At 41.6% G+C, this 26,380-nt stretch overlaps 1 protein-coding gene across 3 annotated transcripts in view; it reads right to left on the bottom strand.

Moving 5' to 3' along the window:
• The window catches only part of SPECC1 (sperm antigen with calponin homology and coiled-coil domains 1), a 371,633-nt gene that overhangs the window by 58,778 nt on the left and 286,475 nt on the right, over window positions 1–26,380 (bottom strand). For all 3 annotated transcript variants that reach the window (XM_075854361.1, XM_075854362.1, XM_075854363.1), the window contains one exon: window positions 15,963–16,116. In XM_075854361.1, the coding sequence (XP_075710476.1) occupies window positions 15,963–16,116 (154 nt within the window). The remainder of the gene's footprint in view (window positions 1–15,962; window positions 16,117–26,380) is intronic.

Raw genomic sequence — 26,380 nt, 5'->3', positions numbered from 1 at the left:
ACGGGACAGTAGTTCCACAGAGAGGCAGGGACTCCTAGCATCGTACATAACTATGATGCTAGGAGCCCGGCTCCCTGCACTGTGTTCGGTCCACTACTTGCGGCCGAATTACGTCCGTCAATTACGGACGTAATTAGTGTGTGTGCACATACCCTTACATAGATACTATGTGTGTCACTGGGATTTAAGTTTTTTGTGACACAATGGGGCAAATTTACCAATGTATTTACTTTAGTTTTCTGTCAAATACATTGAAAAATATAGTTGAATGCCATGCTTATGAAGCCCCTGCTCCACTTACATAAATTGTATGCTACACTATTATTGTAGTGGCAAAGCAATGGAAACCCGATGAAAGGGAATCCAATGCTAATATGAACAGAGCTTAACATAAAAACTGGACTTGTTCATCATAGTAAGCAATTATAGTGCATCTTTCATTTTTCCATAGCAATTTATGAAATACAAAATCTGAGCAATCGGAAACCAGTCAGTTTTTTTTATTTTAGACAGTTGTGATAAAGGAGTTCCTAAGATTATTTGCTTGATGCTTGAAAAAAACTAAAACATGGGTGGACAAAGAAAACCAGTTTAATTTTTTTAACAATTAATTTTTTATGAGAGATTTTTGATCAAATTGTGCGAGCCCACTTGCCGCGACAAGGCATCCTCTATAAGGTGGGAACCAACTCTGCACATACACCCAGAACTGGGACTAAGCCTGCATATATATCTGGGGATGGTAGGAACCAGCACTAAACTAATTAAAATCACCCAGGGCAGAATGAGAGGAGTGAAAGAACAAAAAATGCAGGCAGTCACTAACCCCACATATATGAATCACAAAAGTTTGAACAGCACATTCCAACAAAATGAAACAAAAACGTGTATACAGGTGCCTTGCACTGCAAATTTACACAGCACACAAATATATAATATATATCTATTTATTGTGCAGGTCCCTTGTGCAGCCAAAAAATCTGTGACCCGTTTTTCCTGTACATCAAACAGATGCTCGATCAGATTAACCCCTTAAGGACATGGACTAGTTTGCACGTTCAGGATGCAGCCCGATTTTTCAAATCTGACATGTTTCACTTTATGTGGTAATAACTTTGGAATGCTTTTACCTATCCAAGCGATTCTGAGATTGTTTTCTTGTGGCACATTATACTTTAAGTTAGTGGTAAAATTTTGTCGATACATTCAGTATTTTATTGTGAAAAACACCAAAATTTTGTGAAAAACGGCAAAAATTTGCATTTTTCTAAATTTAAATGTATCTGCTTGTAAGACAGATAGTAATACCACAACAAATAATTGCTAATTAACATTTCCCACATGTCTACTGTAGACTGGCATCGTTTTTTGAACATCCTTTTATTTTTCTAGAACGTTACAAGGCTTAGAACTTTAGCAGCAATTTCTCACATTTTCAAGAAAATTTAAAAAGGCTATTTTTACAGGGGCCAGTTCAGTTGTGAAGTGGTTTTGAGGGGCCCATACAATGCAAACCCCCATAAATCACCCCATGTTAAAAACGGAACCCCTCAAAGTATTCAAAACAGCATTTAGAAAGTTTATTAACCCTTTAGGCGTTTCACAAGATTTACAGCAAAGTAGGGATGAAATTTACAAAATATTTTTTTTTTTTGCAGAAATTAATTTGTAATCCTTTTTTTCATTTTCACAAGGGATAAAGAGGAAAAAGCAGCCCATCATTTGTAAAGCAATTTCTCCATAGTACGGCAATACCCCACATGTGGTCATAAACTGTTTGGACACACGGTAGTGCTCAGAAAGGCAGGAGCACTAATTGGCATGCAGATTTTGCTGTATTTGTTTTTGGGTGCCATGTCGCATTTGCAAAACCCTAAAAGGTACCAGAATACAGTGGAAGCCCCCAAGAAGTGACCCCATTTCGGAAACTACACCCCTCAAGGTGTTTAACATTTGGCTGGACATATGACAGAGCTCAGAATTGAAGAGCAACATGCGCATTTGAGGTCCATTTTGGTGATTTTCACAGCACTGGCCCACAATTGCCGGGCTCTGAGGTCAAATAGTAAAACAAACCCCCAAGTAGTGAACCCTGTTTTGGAAACGACACCCCTTAAGGCATTTTAAAGGGGTGTAGTGAGCATCTTGCCCCCACATGTGTTTTTCCATTAGTAATTAATGCACAGCGGATGGTGCAAATTGCAATTTTCCGCTGATATGCCATTTTAGTGCGCAATATGTTGTGCCCTTTTTGTGCCACCGAAGACACATCTCGTAAACTGCTAAGCTGGTTCCCCCGGGTATGGTGATGCCATATATGTGGACGTAAACTGCAGTTTGGGCACGCTGCAGTGCTCAAAAAGAAGGCAGTGACCATTTGGCTTTTGGAGTGCAGATTTTGCTTAGTGGTAGTTTTTAGTTGGGGTTTTGCTGGTATTTCAGTTTATAATGTGGGGGCATATGTAAGCTGGGCAGAGTACATCAGGGCATAATAATAGGGTATAGTAATGCGGTAAATAAATAATATTTCAGAGATATGCGGCCAGTGTCGCACTGATAAATGGTGCCCAATCTTATCCACTTTTGGACACTCTGCACATTTTGTGGTCACCATATTCTGAGAGCCACAACTTTTTTTATTTTTCAGTCAAAAAAGCTGTGTAAGGGCTTGTTTATTGCGGGACGGGTTGTAGTTTTTATTGGTACTATTTTGGGGTACATGCGACTTTATGATCACTTTTTATTCCATATTTTGTGAGGGGTAGTGTTCACCGTGTGGGAAAAATAATATTACAGTTTTATAGTTTGGGTCGTTACGGACACGGCGATACCAAATGTGTACTTTTTTTTTTTTTTAACGGTTTCATTTTTTTTTCCAATAATAAAAGGCTTATTATAGGAAAAAAGGCAGGGTTTGTTTTTATTAACTTGAAACTTTTATTTTTACACTATTATTAAACTTTTTTATTAACTTTAATTTTAAATATTTTTTTCCCACTTAGGGAACTGGAGGTCCGGCACCTCTGATCTTTACTCATGTAGTGCAATGCATTAGAGCTGTCAGTCATTCATGGACAGCAAGCCTATTACGTCCCGTCTGAGGGCGGAGCCTAATAGGCTATCGTACGTGGCAGACCAGGAGGCCATTATTAGGCCCCCGGTTGCCATAGCAACGATCGGCATCATCACGATAACATCGTGTCGATGCCGATTGCTACAAACCACTAAGATGCTGCGATCGCGCCGAGGGGTTAATGGCAGGGATCGGAGCTAGCTCCGTTCCCTGCCGTTACAGCACAGTGCAAGCTGTAACATACGGCTGGCACCGGCGGCTGATGTCGCAGGCTCAGCTTCTGAGCCTGCGCCATCTTGTTACTGCTGCCGGATGCCATGTAGGCCCCGTCTATGGGCGGGACCTAGCAGGCATCTGTTCTAGGCAGACAGGAGGCCATTGTTAGACTTCTGGTCTGCCGGAGCAGTCATCAGAACCCCGCAATTTCACTGCAGGGTTACGATCTGCTTGTAAACACCATAGATGCAGCGCTCGGTTTTGAGGGCTGCATCTAAGGGGTTAATCGGCCGGATCAGAGGATAGCTCTGGTCCTGGCCTTGAAGCACTTATAGCGTTAAGCTATCACTGCTTTAAAACGGTGTCTGCCAACACAGTACCCTGTTAATACTGTGACGTAATAGTCCGTCAGTTTGCGTTAACAGGACAACTCCTGTGACGGACTATTACGTCACATAGCGTTAAGGGGTTAAGATCTGGGGAATTTGAAGACCAAGTCAACACCATTAACGCTTTGTCATGTCCCACACTTTGGCCTTGTCAAAGTCGCCCAGATCCTTACACGTTCCCATTTTTCCGGCTTCCAACTTCAAGAACCGACTATTCACTTTCTGTCTAATATAACACCACACACACACACACACACACACACACACACACACACACACACACACACACACACACACACGTCAGGTGCCATTATAACTAAATAATCAATGTTATTCACTTCACCTGTCGGTGGTTTTAATGTTATGGCTCAATGGTGTACAAGAAACAAGAACATGAAAATCCTTACCTGTGTCTCAGCCGTTGCTTCCTAAGCTCATTTTTGCCCAAGGCATTAGAAAGTTATTGCAAAGTCAAATATTGTCCTAATAAATATTAATTTCCTCAGCTTTTACAAAAGCTAGCCTTTTCCTTGGGCAGTCATTAATAAAGATGTGATTAGATATTAACCTAAACCAGACACTGACTGGTCTAATTATAAGAAGACATAGATAAAATTATCTTATCAACGCATTATCTTGTCTTCAGTGTTCGGAACACGAGAGGGAGAGATAAAACAAGATGCCAGCAGCAGGGAAGAAACAATATTTTAATATTAAATGTATGGTTCATATACCAATAAATACCACCTTAATGCTTCAATCTGAATATGTTAATTGATCATCTTAGTTATTCTGTTGAGAAATTACAAGAAAACTCAACAGGGAATTTAGCTCGATAGCGCAAAGGTGTGAAGAGAGACTCTGCAGCTTTTATGGGGTCAATGGAGAGTCAGAATGCAAGCGAAGGTTGGCCCTATCATACTTTGCAATGGGAAGTATAAACCTTTACGGGACTCACCACCTCACTAGCATATCAATGTTAGGAAACTAGAAAGAGTTCAAGCAGCCTGAGATGCATGCTCCGTGCCTGGATGGGGGAAAACAAAAGTGTTTGGGAGTCCAGCACTAGTCCCTAGGGTCCTGCACCTCAAAGCGCTCTGGGGCCCTTTTCCACTATCTACATGCCTGGCATTTGATATTATTAAAAACACCACAAATGTCTAATAATAATCCAAATTAGGCTAGGGCTCCACTGCGACATATCGCACGCGATACAATATGATAACTGCAATTCGATTAAGTATGGGGGAGTAATTTACAAAAAAAATCACGGACGCATGACAGACTTATGTTAGAGGCGATAAAAGTACTCATGTAATTACTGGCCACAGCATGTCGCGTTGGACCCTAGGCATAAAATTGGTGTGAGGCGACGCCAGATCATTGATAGCAGCTTTTGCTTGTAGTCGTCAGACACCACTATTTAGGTGACACCTCAGGAGATCTGACTTCATGATTTGAATGCCAATAGGCTGAACCTTGTCCAATTGGACTATTTCACAGTAATCGCAGTTCTAAACCACGATTTGACTGCACCATGTGAACATACCCTCTCTGTAAGTGATATCTATTACATTAGGCAATCCTGAATAATTGATATTCTGAGTTCAGTTGGTTATTTGACACCCAGAAGACCATAACCTAGTATTTTCAGATGTTCTCCAATAAAGGCTATGTTCAGACGTGTGAAAATTTGACTAGTGTACAAAATGTTCTATTGAAATTTTTTTTTATTAAGCTACTGCCATTACTGTGGAAATAATTGTAAATAATTCAAAACGTTTTCTTATCACCGAATATAGAATGACAATGGGTAAAAGTAATTACTATCCTCACAAGATAATACAGTCGAAGACAGGGTACAGAAGGAAGGATCTCATAATGTTTCCATGACGTCACAATCCTTGGGAAGCGTGCTCTTGTCAGGATAGTAGGAAGTTTAAGCGCAACTCATTAAGTTAAAAGGTGCTCCAAGTCAAATGATCCCCAGGGAGGAAATGGCCCCACACAAATCAAACGCTATTATTTATCTGACAAGGTCAGCAGTTTGTGCAGAAGCAAAAAATGTCAGTCCCTTACCCAGAGTCAAGACACCAGCAAAATTGAAGGAAGTGGATGCATGCATTACTAAATTCCTTTAAACCTCTGGTGTTCCATTGACAGATGTCCATGTGGATGAAGTGATTCTTTATTTCCCTCTAGGAAGGATGTAGTCCAGAGTTAAGGTAACATTAATGTCAAGGAGCAGAGTGTACTGCCTAGTGAACTTTTCCCTCACGCACTTAGAAAATAAACTACTAGATGCCTCGTAATAGGGAAGGGTCTTTAAATCCCCACAAAACAGAATATTTACCAAATGCTCAAAATAATTTTGCCTTCCTTCATCCAAGACAGAAGTGAAAAGTTACTTTTTCACATTATAATTTATAATACACACCAGTCAGTAATAACATTAAAACCACTGACAGGTGAATCAAATTGATTATCTTGCTACAATGGCGCCAGTCAAGGGGTGGAATATATATGGCAGCAACTGAACAGTCAGTTCTTAAGGTTAATGTGTTGGAAGTAAAAAAAAGGACAAGTGTAAGGATCGGAGCGACTTTTGATAAGGACCAAATTGTGACGGCTATACAAGTGAGTCACAAGTATCTCCAATATGGTAGGTCTTGTGAGGTGTTCCTTCTATGTGGTTAGTACCTACCAAGAGTGGTCCAAGGAAAGACAACCAGTGATTCGGCAACATGGTCATGGGCTACCAAGGCTCAGTGATGCGCACGGGGAGCGAAAGCTGGCCTGTCCGGTCCGATCCCACAAAAGAGCCACTGTAGTACAAATTGCTGAAAAAGTTCATAATGGCTATGATAGAAAGGTGTCAGAACACTCAGTGCATCGCAGCTTGCTGAGGTAAGGGCTGCATAGCAGCAGACCACTCAGAATGCTCATGCTGACCCCACTCTACTTCCAAAAGCAGCTACAATGGGCATCAGAACTGGACCATGGAGTAATGGAAGAAGGAGGTCTGGTCTGATGAATCACCTTTTCTTTTACATCATGGGGACGGCCGGGTGTGTGTCACTTACCGGGGGAAGAGAATGCACCAGGATGGAATATGGGAAGAAGGGAAGTTTGTGGAGGCCGTGTGATGATCTGAGCCATGTTCTGCTTGGAAAACTTGGGTCCTGGCATTCATGTGGATATTATTTTGACACGTACCCCCTACCTAAACATTATTGCAGACCAAGTTAACCCCTTCATGGCAAGGGTGTTCCCTAACGGCAGTGACCTCTTTGCGCAGGATAATGCCACATTGCAAAGATTGTTCAGGAATGGTTTGAAGAACATGACAAAGAGTTGAAGATGGTAACTTGGCCTCCAAATACCCCAGATCTCAATCCAATTGAACATTTGTGGGATGTCCTGGAAAAACATGTCCGATTGATGAAGGCTCTACCTCACACCTTACAGGACTTAAAATATCTGCTGCAACGTCTTGGTGCCAGATACCACAGGACACCTTTAGAGATCTTTTGAAGTCCAAGCCTCGACAGGTCAGAGCTGTTCTGGTGGCACAAGGGGGACCTACACAATATTACACCAAGCAAAAGAAAAATGCAGGATCCACCAGATGCCACCAAAATGAGAAGGACTGGAATACTAGAAAGGATGATTTAATGAACATACAATGCGTTTCAAGGTCGATCCAACCTCTTCCTCAGGCACATACAAATGTTCACAAACACCACAACCGCACAGTGCCGGAAGTGATGTAAAATAATTTACATCACTTCTGGCACTGTTTGGTTGTGTGTTTGTGAACATTTGTATGTACCTGAGGAAGAGGTCGGATCGACCTTGAAACGCGTTGTACGGTTATTAAATCATCCTTTCTAGTATTTACTCCAGTACTCAATTTGGTGGCGCCCGGTGGGATCCTGCAGGTTTCTTTTTGCTTGGTGTTATAGTGTTATCTTTAACACTCGGGATTGAGGTCTGCAGGTGGAGCAGCAACCAAGCTGATCGGAGGGCAGAGAATATTCCTATACACACATGCCAGAGTTGTGCCTGCTATTTTGCACAACTGTCTGGTGAGTGCGACTCGGTCCACCCAGTGGATTTTCTTACTCCCCTCTTTTTACTGCACTATGGAGCGCTTTTTGTGTTAATTTGTTCTATGCAATATTAGTAAAGGTGGTTTTCTTTTCAACAAGTTTTATTGAGTTTTTTCAACAAGGTAAGGAAATATATTGCATAAACATACACAAAAAAAAAAAAGGGGGGAGATACACAATATATAATATATCGCAACTGATACAGAAATGTACTAGGCAGTATGTCAAACAGTCAGGACGGTGTTGATAAGAGCATGTAAAAAGAGGAAACAAAATTGAGAAGTGGAAAGAGGGAATGGAAAGAGGGGAACAAAAAGACAGGGAAAGGTAAAGGTGTGGTCGGCCAGAGATCTAGAGAAAAATCATTAGCAAATTGTCAAAAGGCGGTGATCATGGCACCAGGTAGGTGAGAGTAGGCGTAATTGATCCAGGGCAGCCAAAGCAACTCGAATCTGGCAATCCTATCCAATAAAAGTAAAGGTGGTTTTAATGTTATAGCTCAACGGTGTATAGTTCACAATAAGAGAAACTAAATAACAGCCATCAGGGGCAAATACGGGAATTTAAAGAGGGCTTTTCAGGTACATTGGTGCCATAACAGAGACAGAAAAATTCTCCCGTTATATGGCCAATTTTATAAATAAATTACATCATTTTTAGTGGTCTATAAACTAGGGATTGTATGGTACCGTATGGTGGTCTATAGTTATTTAGTGGTTAACACTTACTAAACAATAATATAAAATTATAAATATATTATTATTTTTTTTAGGAGGGAGCAGGGGTTAATGGTAGAGGTGTTGGGCAGGAAAGTGTACCTATAATTTAATTTTATTTAACCTAAATACGCCCAAAATTCTAGCCTTCAACTTCTAGATACTAAACCCCCCCTCCACATAAGTGTGCCGCTGGACCTAAAACATCTGAAGCATCACATCAGTGCCCTTAGTTCTAATGATCAGCAGGGGTCCTGGGGGGTAAGACCCCCAACTGAGGTAACAATAATGGCCTATCCTAAGAAAAACAATCAATGTTTTAGTCTCGAAAAAAATCTTAGACCTTATACTCTGATTCATATTGTCACCACATTAAAATAAAAGGATAAGATTCAAGTTATAAACAAAATACACGACACTACAAATCACTAAGATATTCTGCATACATATTGATGGAGTGTTTTTGGCTTTTTACTGCGGCTAGACACGGCTAGAAGATTTAAAATCACATCCCTTTATTTGCTCTAAAAAAACGTGTATAATAAAAAAAACAGTTGAGCAATGAAGCACTTGTGCAGGCCGGGAAATACATAAAGGGCGTTATTATAAATATGTAATGTCTACTTGGGTCTTCTGGGTGTTCTATAATTATAGACGGCTAGTCGTGGTTTTCGCCTGAGAAGTAAAACTTGGACTTGACAAGTCACGGTTATTTAACAAGTTTTACAAAATATCTAACATACTTTTACTTAACCCCTTCCCTCTTTAGCCACTTTTGACCTTCCTGACCGAGCCTCATTTTTCAAATCTGACATGTTTCACTTTATGTGGTAATAACTCCGGAATGCTTTCACCTATCCAAGCGATTCTGAGATTGTTTTCTCGTGACACATTGGACTTTATGTTACTGGCAAAATTTGCTCGATATGTTCAGTATTTAATTGTGAAAAACACCAAAATTTAGCGAAACATTGCAAAAATTAGCATTTTTCTCAATTTAAATGTATCTGCTTGTAAGACAGGCAGTTATACCACACAAAATTGTTGCTAATTAGCATCACCCATATGTCTACTTTAGATTGGTATCGTTTTTTGAACATCCTTTTATTTTTCTATGACATCACAAGGCTTAGAACTTTAGCAGCAATTTCTCACATTTTCAAGAAAATTTCAAAAGGCCATTTTTACAGGGGCCAGTTCAGTTGTGAAGTGGTTTTGAGGGCCTTATATATTAGAAACCCCCAAAAAGTCACCCCATTTTAAAAACTTCACCCCTCAAAGTATTCAAAACAGCATTTAGAAAATGTCTTAACCCTTTACACATTTCACAGGAATTAAAGCAACGTAGAGGTGAAATTTACAAATTTCATATTTTTTTGCAGAAATAAATTTTTAATACAAATTTTTTTTATGACACAGAAGGTTTTACCAGAAAAATGCAACTCAATATTTGTTGCCCAGTTTCTGCAGTTTTAGGAAATATCCCACATGTGGCCCTAGCGTGCTACTGGACTGAAGCATCGGCCTCAGAAGCAAAGGAGCACCTAGTGGATTTTGGGGCCTTATTTTTGTTAGAATAAATTTTAGGCACTATGTCAGGTTTGAAGGGCTCTTGCGGTGCCAAAACAGTCAAAATCCACCAAAAGTGACCCCATCTGGGAAACTACACACCTCAAGGAAATTATCTAGGGGTACAGTGAGCATTTTGACCGCACAGGTTTTTTACAGAAATTATTGGAAGTAGACCATGAAAATTAAAATCAACATTTTTTCAAAGAAAATGTAGGTTTAGCAATTTTTTTTCTCATTTCCACAAGGACTAAAGGAGAAAAAGCACCGTAAAATTTGTAAAGCAATTTCTCCCGAGTAAAACAATACCCCACATGTGGTAATAAACGGTTGTTTGGAGACACGGCGTGGCTGAGAAGGGAAAGAGCGCTATTTGGCTTTTGGAGCTCAAATTTAGCAGGAATGGTTTGCAGAGGCCATGTCACATTTACAAAGCCCCTGAGGGGACAAAACAGTGGAAACCCCCCACAAGTGACCCCATTATGGAAACTACACCCATTGAGGAAATTATCTAGGGGTATAGTGAGCGATTTGACCCAACATTTTTTTTGCATAAATTATTGGAAGTAGGCCCTGAAATTGACAATCTAAATTTTTTCAAAGAAAATGTAGGTTTAGCTTATTTTTTCTCATTTCCACAAGGACTGAAGGAGAAAAAGCACCACAAAATTTGTAAAGCAATTTCTCCCGAGTAAAACAATGCCCCACATGTGGTAATAAACGGCTGTTTGAAGACACGGCGTGGCTTAGAAGGGGAAGAGCGCTATTTGGCTTTTGGAGATCACATTAAGCAGGAATGGTTTGCGGAGGCCATGTCACATTTACAAAGCCCCTGAGGGGACAAAACAGTGGAAACGCCCAAAAAGTGACACCATTTAGGAAACTACACCTCTTGAGGAATTCATCTAGGGGTGTAGTGAGCATTTTGACCCCACAGATGTTTCATAGAATTTATTAGAATTGGGCAGTGAAAATAAAAACAATCCTTTTTCTTCAATAAGACGTAGCTTTAGCTCAAATTTTTTCATTTTCGCAACAAATAAAGGAAAAAAAAGAACCCAACATTTGTAAAGCAATTTCTCCCGAGTACGGCAATACCCCATATGTGGTCATAAACTGCTGTTTGGGCACACAGTAGGGCTCAGAAGGGAAGGAGCGGCATTTGGCTTTTGGAGTGCAGATTTTGCTGGATTGGTTTCTGGGCGCCTGTGGGACCAAAACAGTGGAAACCCCCCAGAAGTGACCCCATTTTGGAAACTACACCGCTTAATGCCTTCACCTAGGGGTGTAGTGAGCATGTTAACCCCGCAGGTGTTTTGTAGAAATTAGTGTGCACTCGATATTGCAGAGTGAAAATGGGATTTTTTCCATAGACATGCCAATATGTGGTGCCCAGCTTGTGCCACCATAACAAGACAGCTCTCTAATTATTATGCTGTGTTTCCCGGTTTTATAAACACCCTACATGTGACTAATTTGACAGGGCTCAGGAGTGAAAGCGTATACCCCATATGTGGTCATAAACTGCTGTTTGGGCACACGGCAGGGCTCAGAAGGGAAGGACCGCCATTTGGAGTGCAGATGTTGCTGGATTGGTTTCTGGGCGCCTGTGGGCCCAAAACAGTGGAAACCCCCCAGAAGTGACCCAATTTTGGAAACTACACCCCTCAATGCATTTACCTAGGGGTGTAGTAAGCATTTTAACCCTGCAGGTGATTGGCAGAAATTGGTGTGCACTCGATGTTGCAGAGTGAAAATGGGATTTTTTTCCGTAGATATGCCAATATGTGGTGCCCAGCTTGTGCCACCATAACAAGACAGCTCTCTAATTATTATGCTGGGTTTCCTGGTTTTAGAAACACCCTACATGTGGACCTAATCTCTTGCCTGGACAGTCGACCAGGCTCAGGAGTGAAAGCGTACCATGTAAAATTGAGGCCTAATTTGGCGATTTACAAAGTATTGGTTCACAACTGCAGAGGCTCTGATGTGAAATAATAAAAATAAACCCCTGAGAAGTGACCCCATTTGGAAACTGCACCCCTCAAGCCATTTATTAAGGGGTGTAGTGAGCATTTTCACCCCAAAGGTCTTTTCCATTAATGAATGCGCTGTGGATGGTGCAAATTCAAAATTTATATTTTTCCCTAGATATGCCATTCAGTGGCAAATATGTCGTGCCTAGCTTATGCCACTGGAGACACACACCCCAAAAATTGCTAAAAGGGTTCTCCTGGGTATGACGGTGCCATATATGTGGAAGGAAACTGCTGTTTGGGGACGCTGTAGGGTTCAGATGGGTGATTGCCATTTGGCTTTTGGAGCGTGGATTTTGCTTGGTAGTAGTTTTGTTTGGAGTCTTACTGGTGTTTCCGTTTATAATGTGGGGGTACATGTAAGCGGGGCGGAGTATATAAGGGGCATAGTCAGGTGGTATAATAATGGGGTAAAAAAACCCAATAAAATGATCCATAGATGTGTGTTACGCTGTGACACAATCCTTTCTGCACAGGCCAATGTCGCACTGATATATGGCGTCCTTTATTATCCCCCTTTTGGTCCACACCCCGCGCCTTTGCAGTTTGGGGAATTTTGCTGGGAAGTGTTGTCCTGGTATAATACAGCGTTCACCATGCGTTATAAATTACATGTTAACTTTATTCTGCGGGTCAGTACGATTCCGGCGATATCTAATTTATAGCACTTTTTTATGTTTTACAACTTTTTGCACAATAAAATTACTTTTGTAAAAAGAATGTATTTTTTCTGTCGCCAAGTTGTGAGAACCATAACTTTTTACTTTTTTTGTCGACGGAGGTGTAGGAGGGCTTGTTTTTTGCGGGACGAGCTATAGTTTTTATAGGTACCATTTTTGGATACGTGCGACTTTTTGATCACTTTTTATTCCAATATTTGTAGGGCAAAGTGACCAAAAAACAGAAACTCTGGTAACGTTTTTTACGTTTTTTTTTTTACGCTGTTCACCACGTGCAATAAATAATACAATATTTTGATACCTCCGGTCGTTACGGTCGTGGCGATACCAAATACATATGGTTTATTATTATTTTTCAATAATAAAGGACTTGATAAGAGTAAAAGGGGGATTGTGTTTTATTTGATAACTTGAAACTTTTATTGTTTTCAAACTTTTATTTTTTGCACTTTTTTTTACACTTTTTTATACTTTTTTTACACTTTTTCTCAAGTCCCACTAGGGGACTTGAAGGTGCAACGGTCAGATTTTTTTTTTCTAATACATTGCACTACCTATGTAGTGCAATGTATTAGATCTGTCAGTCATTCACTGACAGCAAGCCGATTAGGCTTCGCCTCCCGGCGGGGCCTAAATCGGCTTCTGTAATGGCAGAGCAGGAGACCACTGTGTCTCCTGTTGCCATAACAGCAGTCGCCAGTCCTGATTGCCTGTCAGGGCTGGCGATCTGCTAGTAACCGCTACGATGCAGCAATCGCTTTAGATTGCTGCATCGAAGGGGTTAATGGCAGGGATCGGAGCTAGCTCCGGTTCCTGCCGTTACAGGTGGATGTCAGCTGTACAGTACAGCTGACTTCCACCGCTGATGACGCCGGATCAGCTCCTGATCCGGCGCCATCTTGACCGGCAGCTACGGAAGCCGATCAGGCTCCGCCGCCGGGCGGATCTTGACCGACTTCGGTGCTAGGCAGACCGGGAGGCCAGTATTAGGCCTCCGGTTGCCATTGCAGCCACCGGAACCCCGGCAATTTCATTACTGGGGTTCCGATGAGCTGCAAACACCTTAAGTGCAGCGATCGTGTTTGAGCGCTGCACTTAAGGGGTTAATGGCGGGGATCGAAGCTAATTTCGGTCCCCGCCGTTACAGCCGGATGTCAGCTGTAAGATACAGCTGAGATCCGGTGATGGAAGGCATCGGCTCAGCTTCTGAGCCGGTCCCAAACATTCGGCGTATAGGTACGTCAAGATGCGGGAAGTCAATGCTTTCCATGACGTACCTATACGGCAAATGTCAGGAAGGGGTTAAAGAGGATCTGTCACTAGTTTATTAATGCCCTATCTCCTAACTAATCTAATAGGCGCTTTGCTGCTGCTAACTACAGTGCATATTGTGTTTCAAAATGTTTAATATTTGCAAAATGATGAGCAATTTTCTAAATATGCTAATTTAGCCTCACTTTCCAAAGGACAAGGCTAATCAGTGACAAGGTCCCCAAAATAGAGTGTTGCATCAGTTTATATTGCATCCTCTTATGGCCCCCATAGCTAAAGGATCCTGATGTAAGTGTTGGTCACATTTTAGATGCAATGAAGTCACAAGATGCCCATTTCTCTCTGCTAAAGAAAAAGGAGCTCAAACCCTTAGGCTGTGTTCACACTGAGTTTTTTGCAGGAGGAAAATTCTGCCTCAAAATTCTGTTTGGGATTTTGAAGCAGATTTTGACCTTCCTGCACGGTGTTTGCCACGATCTTGGCAGCGTTTTCCGCTCGCGCCCATTGAGTGCTACAGGCAAAAAAAACTCAGCTAAATATGCTTCTCTGCCTCCCATTGATGTCAATGGGAGGTCAGAGGCGTAACCGCGCGAAGATAGAAGGGACATGCCCTTTCACCACTCACGGGAGAACACCACCCCCGCCTCCCATTGAAATCAATGGGAGCCATTTTCGGCCGGTTTGAGACGAGCTTTGCGGAGCGGTTTCCGCGCCAAAATACACAGTGTGAACAGGGCCTTATAAAGGCATTTAGAAATTAGTCTGCACAGAATTTTGGATCTAGTTAGATTAAAGTAAAATCATTATAGATACATTTTCATTTTTGCTGACCTTTTTAGTATTGTTATATTAGTTAATTTTGTACTAATCATGGGGCCCCTATTGATCAGATTTTCTGAACCCTGTAGATCTAGATCTTTAGAAAAAGAATGACAGGGATGGTCTGTGGGATAAGCCCACTGTTCCCAATATTTCTTTTGCCCCAACAAAGCAAAACTGAGGGTTGGGCACCCACCAATCTTGGTATTTAGGAACCAGAAATTTTCATTTCTTGAGTCCTCTTCCACATTTCAGCAGAAGGTTCAAATTATTTGGTGCTTTAACCTTGTCTTCAATACAGAGTAAATCATATCACAGGAGAATATGCTGTTTGACGGGACGATATCTTAAGACTTAAAAAATCAATATAATGCCTACAAGAAACGAGCAATAAGTAGTAAGATGCAGAATGGAAAGCAAGAAAGCATCAGAGCAACAAAGGAATCATTAAGTGAAGGGGTCAATATCTGTTATTTAGTAATTTCTCTAATTTATTACATGGACCACTGAGAATTGAAGAGGATGTGGAACACGTGAAGTTAATTGAAATAAATGAATGAATGACAAGCCATTTTAGTTGATCTGGAAAACAATGAAAGTGATCCCATGAGCCTCTTGTGCTTTATCAACGTTATCGCTCATAATGGTTAAGATAATGATAATCATTTCACCATTTGTTTGTGTGAACATAGTTCTGTAATTGATACATTTTAAGTATTTTGTAGTCCACGTCGATATATTTGAGTACTCAAAGAACAAAATAAGATTTTTTTTCTCAATAAATTATAAATTTTTCTGGATAAAATATCTTAATCTGCGCAACGCTGTTAACCGATGTTGGCATAAGAATACTAACCCGCTGGCTAGGAGTTCACTAATGGATTAGAAAGGTGGAGGCTCAAATAAATAAGGTGTAGTTAAGTTTTGAGGTTATACTCCCACCTAACAAATCCATAAAACTGGGCTCAGACTGGCAGTGATCTCTGGGTAAACGTGCTCGGTGTTATCAAGCTGTGGTAGACAAGGGGCCCACATACACCGGGAGCCGGCCCTGCATACACACAATATATGTCACCCTACCTGAGTTTACTCTGAGGTGACAGGGAATCCAGGGCAAAGGGTGAAGAATTTCTTGATCCAAAACCTGAAGTGTGAGTATTAAGTGACTCCAGAGAGGGACTTTTACGGGGGAACCGATCCGGAGTCAGATCCTCTCTTTGTCCTTTTAGTTTGTCTGTAGGGATAAATAAAAATATATTACTTATTGCTTTTAATACGGCAATGGATGCTTACAATATACAATGTTCATAGATTAGAACAATTACATATCTGGATAACGATAAAGCAAAAAGAAATAAAAGCGGTTATACACCGTGTTCCAAATTATTATGCACATTGGATTTAAGTGTCATAAACATTTAATTATTAGTTTTTAAATAAACACATGGATGGTATTGTGTCTTAGGGCTCTTTGGATCATTGTAATCAATCTCAGACACCTGTGATAATTAGTTTGCCAGGTTTGCCCAATCAAAGGAAAACTACTTAAGAAGGACGTTCCACATTATTAAGCAGGCCACAGGCTTCAAGCAATATGGGAAAGAAAAAGGATCTCTCTGCTGCCGAAAAGCGTGAAATAGTGCAATACCTTGGACAAGGTATGAAAACATTGGATATTTCAAGAAAATATAAGCGTGCTCATCGTACTGTGAAAAGATTTGTGGCCGATTCAGAGCACAGACGGGTTCGGTCAGATAAAGGCATAACGAGGAAGGTTTCTGCCAGACAAATTAATAAGATTAGGAGAGCAGCTAAAATGCCATTGCAAAGCAGCAAACAGGTATTTGAAGCCGCTGGTGGCTCTGGAGTCCCGCGAACCTCAAGGTGTAGGATCCTCCAGAGGTTTGCAAGTGTGCATAAAGCTATTATTCGGCCACCCCTAAACAATGCTCACAAGAAGAACCGGTTGCAGTGGGCTCAGAAATACATGAAGACTAATTTTCAAACCGTGTTGTTTACTGATGAGTGCCGTGCAACCCTGGATGGTCCAGATGGATGTTGTAGTGGATGGTTGGTGAATGGCCACCATGCCTCAGCAAGGCTGCGACATCAGCAAGGAGGTGGCGGAGTCATGTTTTGGGCTGGAATCATGGGGAGAGAGCTGGTAGGCCCCTTTAGGGTCCATGACGGTGTGAAAATGACCTCTGCAAAGTACGTAGAGTTTATGACTGACCACTTTCTTCCGTGGTACAAAAAGAAGAACCGTGCCTTCTGTAGCAAAATTATCTTCATGCATGACAACGCACCATCTCATGCTGCAAAGAATACCTCTGTGTCATTGGCTGCTATGGGCATAAAAGGAGAGAAACTCATGGTGTGGCCCCCATGTTCCCCTGACCTTAACCCTATTGAGAAACTTTGGAGCATCCTCAAGCAAAATATCTATGAGGGTGGGAGGCAGTTCACATCAAAACAGAAGCTCTGGGAGGCTATTCGGACATCCTGCAAAGATATTCAAGCAGAAACTGTCCAAATACTCACAAATTCAATGGATGCAAGAATTGTGAAGGTGATATCAAAGAAGGGGTCCTATGTTAACATGTAACTTGGCCTGCTAGGTTGTTTTTGATTGAAAGAGCTTTTGATTTCTGTAAATATGACCTCCTGATGCTGCAAATTCAACAAATTACCATTTTAGTTCTCTTTACAACCTTTAAAATGTTTTGATCTCTGTTGTGCATAATAATGTGAAACAGTGCATTTTGAGTTTTTTACTTCTATAAAAAAATCTGTTATCATTAGGAGATTTGTTCAATAAAATTTGCATTGTACTCCAACGGTTGATGGCTTGAAGATTATACTGACTGTCATTTGCATCGACTATTTAGGAAAATCAGCGAAAAATAACATTTGCATAATAATTTGGAATGCGGTGTATATATGCATGAGGTGCATTAAGGATCAAGGAGTGTGGGAAACACTGCTGAATGAAGGTACCTCATTACTAATGTAAAAGGGGGCCAGGGAAAGGCGTTAGATTAGGAAATGTTATAGGCTTGTCTAAAAAGATGTGTTTTCAGGGCCCGTCTAAAACTGTGAATGTTGGGAATTGATCTGATTGTCTGTGGTAGAGCATTCCGGAGCACTGGTGCAGTACGAGAAAAATCTTGGAGACGTGTGTGGGGGGTTCAGATTATGGTGGATGTTAATCTGAGGTCGTTGGCAGAATGTAAAGCGCGAATAGGTGGGTAGACCGAGATGAGGGAGGAGATGTAAGGTGGTGCGGCACTGTGGAGAGCTTTGTGGGTGAGAGTAATAAGTTTGAATTACAATCTGAAGGGTATGGGCAACCAGAGCAGTGACTGGCAGAGGGTAGAGGCGTTGGTGTAGCGGTTGGTCAGAAAGATCAGCCTGGCTGCTGCATTGAGGATAGATTGGAGAAGGGAGAGTTTAGTGAGTGGAAGACCGAATAGTAACCTCTTCCCGACATTTGACGTATCCATACGCCAAAATCGGGTAGGGGAAGTATGGAGCAGGCTCACGGAGTGAACTCGCTCCATACGATGCGGGTGTCGGCTGTTTATTACAGCCGACACTTCAGAGGATCTCGCTCGTTTAACTTGTTAAATGTTGCGGTCAATAGCAACTGCAGCATTTAAATCGTTAGAAAGAGGGGGCGACCCACTCTAGCAGCTCATCGCGACCCCCGCACCGCAATCGCGGGGGGGATGGTTACTATGGCTGCCTGGGGGCCTAATGAAGGCCCCCAGGTCCACCATCTTTGTGCACCTATTAAGCCCTGCCTCCATTAGTATATCCATTGGTATTGCAGTATATCGTGCAATACTAATAAAAAAAGTAAGAGTGAGTTAAAGGTTTTTTTTTTTGTGTATAAAGAAATAAAAAGTTTAAAAAAAAAACTTTTCCCATTTTCCCCCTAGAGCATAGTAAATTTATAAAATAATAAAATATATAAATATAATAAAAAATAAACTTAATTTGTATCGCCGCGTCCGTAAAAGTCAGAACTTTTACAATATATCATTATTTAACCCGCACAGTGAATGCCGTAAAAAAAAAAAAAGCCAGAATCTCTATTTTTTGGTCACCTAATCTCCCACAAAAAAATGATCAAACGGTTGCATGTACACCAAAATGGTATTATTAAAAACTACAGCTTATCCAGCAAAAAAAAAGCCCTCATACCACTTAATCGACGCAAAAATAAAAAAGTTATAGCTCTTGGAATTTGGCAACAAAATAAATTCTTTTTTACACTTAGGTTTTTATTTTTAAAAGTAGTCAAATATAGAAAAACAATATATATTTGGTATCACCGTAATCCTATTGACCCACAGAATAAAGTTAACATGTTGTTTTAATTGCACAGTCAATTCTGTAAAAACGGCACGCAAAAAACCACGGAGGAATCTCTGATTTTTTTTCATTTTCTACCCCACAAATATTTTGTGTGCTCCTGCACAGTTGTCCTTTTTTGTAGGAAGTGCCACACAGCCAACCCCCCCCCCCTTCCAGTATAGATAGCGCCACTGTAGCTCCCTGAAGGAGCGCTCCTTGATGTCATATATGGACAGTGACATCAGGGGAAACTCCTGAAGAGCTGAAGCGGAATCCCCGGTCACAGCGTTGCAGACGCGGTGACCGGGGATTCCACTCCAGGAGAAGCTCCTATTGTCTGTGTCCATGATGTCATTGGCTTCTCCTGGAGTGGAATCCCCGGTCACAGCCGGGGTTTCCGCTTCAGGAGTTTCCCCTGATGTCACTGTAAATATAGGACATCAAGGAGCGCTCCAAGAGCGGAATCCCCGGCCACATGGGGATTCCGCTCATTCAAGGACCTACAGTGGCGCTAGTAGATAGAGCAGGAAGATACCTCCCTGCTCTGCTATAGTGCCGTCGCTACCGCTATAGCGGCTGCTAGAAGCGCCACCGCCCTGATGCCTGGTGTCGCCGCTAGCAGCCGCTATTGCTGCTACAGCGGTAGCAACAGCCACTAAGTGAAGCGCCCGGGTGGAAAGGCTACTGCCTAAGGCCGGCCCTGGGTGCAGTTAGCGAGTGGCACCTGACCCGCTGGTGGTTGCAACGGTGCGGGGAAACAAACACCCGCTGGCGCCCCTCTTGCAGTGTGGCGGCTGGCACCCTGTGCGACCGCACTGGTCGAACGTATCTAAGGCCAGCCATGAATACAGTAATCTCCACACATCCTGCCAACAATATTGCATCACCAAGATTACCAAAAGAGAGGAATACAGCCTAATGTCATGTCCCCCTATCCTTTGCCTATCCCTCCCTTTGTCCAAAACATTATTAAAATCGCCCAAAACGAAGTGGATATGTGGCATCATTTTTGCAATCAGTAAACGCTCTTGTGAAGTGTGTATCCCATAAACACACTATGGCAGGAAGATAGTGTTTTATTCGTTCAAATGCTTCAACTCTTTTTAGTCAACTCCCCAAACCGCACACATTCCATTATGGAGTATTTTTTAACATATGTCATGTCAAAAATATTTTAATATCTTTATATGTGTGAACCTAAATTGCTTTACATGGATGGACAGTTGTCACTGGAGCTCAAAGATCTGCTGACAACAGCCTACAGAGGGGGGGGGGGGGCTATTCTATTCTTAGTCATTTGGTTTATGACACTGCATTTCAGCTGTTACAAAGGCAACATGAGAAAATGTGATGACATTGTATTTCTTATGGCTAAAGATATGTACTAAAGAGGGGATGGGAAAACTGGACATTACCATATTTAGAATGTTTATGTTTGCAAGTCGAGGTTACCACCTACTCTCATGTTCTTATAAATAAAGATGGATCCGCCCCCTAGGGCAGAGACTTTTTGAACACTGACGCTGCGTGTCATTGTCTCTCTCCAGCCGGGCGGCCTCTCTCAGATCCACAATTGAGAGAGCATTCATTAATTTGGAGCCCATAGACAAATGCAGATAATGTCCAACGTTAACGGACAATGTCAATTCTGCAGCAACAGTCATAATAAAGAAACAAACAAAAACAAAAGAAGAAAACAAGCCAAAAAAAACTCCTTCCCTTTTCCCCAACCCATTTTCCTGGCCAACTTTCCCCTCTCCCAAGGTTCCTAATTGTCCAACTGGTGTGTTGTCACCAACCTGCTAGTCCCTACATTGAGACTATTGCTTACCCCCCAAACCCTGCACCAGACCGGCAAAAACCCAAGCAAGAAACATGGAACAAAATTTTGTACTAAATTCCAACCATGCGAATACACAACTCATTCACAATAAGTAGTACTAAGCTCTGCCCATACTCGTACTAGACTCCATCATAATAATTCCCCCAACACATCTCCAAGTACAAAAAAATAAATACAAAGAATAAACAATGACTCTGCAGGTAAATTCAGCAAACAGCAAAATTGCCCAAAAGACCCTCAGAGTCCATCCACATCACTGCATCCGGAGTAGCGAGAAAAAAAAAAGAACCCTTTCACTGTAAACAACTCAATTTAGATGGAAATCTAAAGTTATTTTTTTTTAACATTGCTTTAGGGGGAAAATGGGAAAGGTTTTTTTTTTTAACTTTTAATCCTTTTTTGTTTGGAATATAAAAAAAGACTTTAACAGTTTATTTTTTTTATTAGTCCCCCCAGGGTACTTGAAGCAGCGATCGTTGGATCGCTCGCATGATATACTGCAATACTAATGTATTGCAGTATATGGTGATTCTCAGTCTTCTTCGAAGCCCTGCCGGAGGCAGGGCTTCAAAGGAGTACAAAGATGGCAGACCTGGGGGCCATCATTAGTCCCCCAGGCTGCCATGACAACCATTGTCTCGCGTCGTGGGGGGGCGCAATGGTATGTTGGAGGGGACGTCCCCCTGATTCTATCAATTTAAATGCAGTGGTCACGATTGACCACGGCATTTAAGGTGTTAAACGGGCGGAATCAAAGTGATCTTTGATTCCGCTCTTTGCAGTGAAGAGTTGGCTATATAACACAGCCGTCACCTGCTGAGTATGGAGCGAGCTCAGCCCGTGAGCCCGCTCCATGCTTCCCCTTAACGTCTGTCACATACTAGTACAGGACATGTTGTTAAGGGGAGAAGTTGAACTATTCAAGGATTTTAACATATTCCATATTAAAATGCAACGGATCCTACACTTCAGAAACTCTACCCTTGGTCACCCCTGAGCATTCTTTTATCTGTTGTATGTCATCTTTTATTAAAAATATATCCGAACATACACTCCCCATTTGTGTCTTCGAATCCTCTACCAACTTATTGTTTTTTTTAACTGTAGAGGGAATCTTCTCTAAGATGTTTTTGCCCTCTCCTCCAACATTTGGGTCCAGAGAAATATGCTGACTATTATCTGACCTATGTGACAATACTGACTCCTCCATCACCAAAGCCGCAGCAAATTTACTTGTATTAGAATTTTTAGAATACGCAGACATCCGATTCTTGACGCTTTTTGAATTCATATACTTGTACTTTTTATTCTGCTATCCAAAAATTCTAGCTGAGATACATGAGGAGTAGTTGGGTATATTTTCATTCCCGGACACAGTTCCTGCTTTCTAGTGGAGGCCGGCATGGTATAAATAGTCGCTCCTCAGGCATAAGGAGCACAATGCTTCCTTCTCTATATGAGAAAAAAATTACAACCTCGCAAATATTCCCACTTTCTAGAAGCTCAAGATATTTTTGTTGATATATGCAGCTACAAGTGCGACCAAGGGCTGACAAGCCATGGCGCCTTAATATTCCAGATACTTTTTGCTTAAATATGTAGATAAGGGCTGCCAGGCCCAATCACCTGAAACGAGTACTTTTTACATTTTGTGTCATTCGTATTTTCTCAGATTTTAAGCTCTTGCGAGCCGGGTCCTCACTTCTCTTGTTTTGTCACCATGTAATGTCTGATATTGTCTGTACATGTTCCCTCTGAATTGTAAAGTGCTGAGGAATATGTTGGCGCTATATAAATAAAAGATTAACATTTATTATGAGCTGTGGCATGCTGCGGGAAACTGAGAAAGAAAGCAAAGAGGGAGCGGTAAGGTAAGCAAACTTTTTTTTTTTAAATTGTCCGATGGGGAAGAGGGGGTAGTCCGATCAAAAGGGGGCAAGGTACGGGGCCCGGCATGGGCCTCTACCTTGCTATGTCCCACACAGCGTAAAATCTACGCCAGCTAGGAGCTGGAATAGATTTACGCTATAACTTCTGTTTTCTGGCATAAATTCAAAAAAATTTGTGGGGGCTCTGTGGCCCCACCTACTTTTGGGATGCCATGCCCCCTTTTTACAAATATGGTGAGTGCAACGTAAAACACCCAAGTCAAAATTTTAAACACAAATTGCAATTTTGTGCTCTTTTGCTACTTTTCTGGCATAGAAAGTTTAACCAATTCCCCCAATATATTACAGAATTGGAACGCAGTGCTCATGTGATTTATAAAAAACATTTAAAAAATAGGTAAGAACAAAACATTAAAATCAAATAAAAACATATCTATACTTGTACAAATTCCTCACGGTTACACTACTTGCAGTCATTGAATGTTTATTCGATGTTTCCCGAATATTATCGTTTACTCCCGGCAGATGAAACTCACGTGAGGACGACAGATTTGTATCCTCTAGAAATAATCAATTGAGGTTCCTATTGAATGACTGCAAGCAGAGATCTTGATAACCTTGAGGAATTGATGCACTATTGGATATTTATATATCTTCAACTGAATAAACTTTATTTGCTGAAACTGTAATGTCCCTTTAAACCTGTTTTACTATTTAGTAAAAGCAACAGCCCACGTTGGGATTTTTAGTAGTACAAGAATGTTTTTGAGTTCCCTACAAACAGGAGAGACGGCTCGTATTCTACAGCTGTGACCAAACCACTTTGAACTAGATTCAGGGTGACTTTCCCTACGTTCCCAGCAGTTTTCCCATCCCTGAGTTCTGTGTGAACACTGCAGCCTCTGTTCAGTGTATTACATCACTGTTGTTTTAAATGGGAAGAATATAAAGCTGCCCTTGTATTCTGGGCCAAACATTATTGGGACTACAGTGGATTTAGATTATTATGTCTTACAGTTGGCAGTAAATTCTGGACACATTATCGGCTGACTTTTTTTAAAGAAAATACTCATAGCCCAGCAGACCTTCAAATGTATACTGTGTAAATAAAAATGTACTAAATGCTGGTAGTGGAGAGAAAAATCTAATAAAACATCTAGATCTTAAAGCGTCAATTAGCTACCTTGTCAAAAAAAAAAAATTCAATTGAAGCTGCAAATTTGGGGCTGAATAAATAAAAAATCTTATAGAACACCATTATCAGAATTCTGAACATGCAATATAAGAGAGAGAGATGTATAAGAGGATACACTATCTTGACGTGTCGAGTGGTACTTAAGACAGCTTTGTAGGTGCCAAGCAGGACTAATTTTACTTGTAGGCACAGTAGGCCTGTGCCATAGAAAGTCCCGCAAGAAAGGCACCAGCTGTAGGGATAATTTACATATGAATACACTGAATAGTGCACAATAATATGTGCATTATATGTATGTTTTTGTTAATTCGGTACAAACAGTGCTGTTAGAGGTAGGTACAAGAGGAAGGCTTCAGAGGGTGTTCGATCTTGTGAGAAGGGCATCCCAATCTTCTGCTTTATTATATAAGAACAGAAACATTTTACAGCCATTTAGGACTTAAAGGGGTTTTCCAGCTTCTGACAACTGATGACATATCCACTGGATAGGTCATCAGTACATGATCTGTGGCGGTCCGACACCCGGGCCCCGCACAGATCAGCTGGTCCGGTGCCTCCGTGCACCGGATTTTCAAGCCGGAAGCACTTCGCTCCGGCCACGGAATAGCGGCCGAGCTGCAGCTCTGCTCCTATTCAAGTAAATAGGAGAAGACCTGCAGTTCTGCAGGACGGCCACTATGCTGTATACGAAGCAAACTGCTTCCGGGCTCCGTACATAGCATTATGTGCCACAACATCCGGTGCCCGCAGGCCACCGGAGCGGCTTATCGATGGCAGCGATGCACCGATGACATACTGATGACCTATCCGCTGAATAGGTCTTTAGTTGTCAGAAGGTGGACAACACCTTTGAAGGTTATGTAAATCTTTAAAAGGGATTTATTTATTTATTTTTTCTTTATCAAAGATTTTTATTTTGAAAATATACAAAACATAACAGCATACACATGGTTTCATAAATTTGCAAAATTCACACGCAGTGCAATATAACTACTTCAATATCGCATAAAATATACAAAGACATAGAAACAACAGTAGGAGGTAACCTCCTAATCAGTAAGCAAAAACTAAATAAGAATGCAATGAGAATAACAATACCATAAGTGCAGCAAAGATAGTGCATTATTTAGGGAAGCCAGTCCCCACAGTTGGATAAGAATTATCGCATATAAGTGCACATTATACGTCAGACTAACACAGACACAAGACAACAAGGGGAAACACATACAGACCTAGCACGCAAAAGGTAGGCTTATATAGGTGTTCAAAAGAGGCCATCCAGCCAGAGAGGTAGATCATTACCACCCCAGAATCCAGACCACACTGCCCAAGTGCGGACAAAGAGCTCAGCTTTACCCTGATCAGCAGACATCAACTCCTCCATCCTCATAATTCCGTTCACCTCTGTTACCCATTCCTTCAAGGAAGGTACAGTGCTGGACTTCCAATGACGAGGAATCACTGTTCTTGCTGCGGTCAAAAAATGCCGAAAGACACTCTTTTTGAGGTGTGGGAGTGATCCAGGAACCATGGAAAGTAAGCCAATGGAGGCCGAAGTCTGAACCTCAGTATGAAAAAGTTTGTTACCAAGATCAAAAATTTTTCCCCAAAAGGGACGAAGCTTGGGACAATCCCACCAAATGTGCTGCATGGTTCCAGGAGCCTCCCCACAACTCCAGCACTCATCAGATACATCAGGGAATATCCTATGCAGCAAAGAAGGACAGCGGTACCATCTGGTGAGAATCTTATAATTTTTTTCCTGGGCGAAGCACGAGGTCGGTAGCTTATGCGCCAGGAAGAAAGATGTGCCCCACTCCTCAGCAGAGTGTCGAGTCCCCAGTTCCTAATCCCATGCGGTAGTGAATGTCAGCTGAGAGTAATTGTATTTAGGTAGAAGGATCCCGTGTAAATAGGACAACACATGAGAGGGGGCAGTAGTCAACAACAAATAGTGCTCCAGAGGAGTCTTATCCTGCAGCAATACAAGACGGTCGCCAATGGAAGAAAGATAGGAGCGCAACTGAAAATAGGACCACCAAACCGGACGTCCCCCCACGGGCAGGCCTCAGAGACAACAGTGTGTGACAAGATTGTACCCTCAGGTGTAAGAGTCTTAGCCAAGAAACCACCGTCCTGTCTCTCCCAACAGAGGAATGTGTCCACACCCACCGCCGGAGGCAAGGAAGGATCATCAAAAAGAGGAGTTAGA

Source organism: Rhinoderma darwinii, chromosome 2 (assembly GCF_050947455.1).
Source record: "Rhinoderma darwinii isolate aRhiDar2 chromosome 2, aRhiDar2.hap1, whole genome shotgun sequence".
Lineage (NCBI taxonomy): Eukaryota > Metazoa > Chordata > Amphibia > Anura > Rhinodermatidae > Rhinoderma > Rhinoderma darwinii.
The sequence above is the reverse complement of the archived record's forward strand: the minus strand, read 5'-3'. Positions and strand labels throughout refer to the sequence as shown.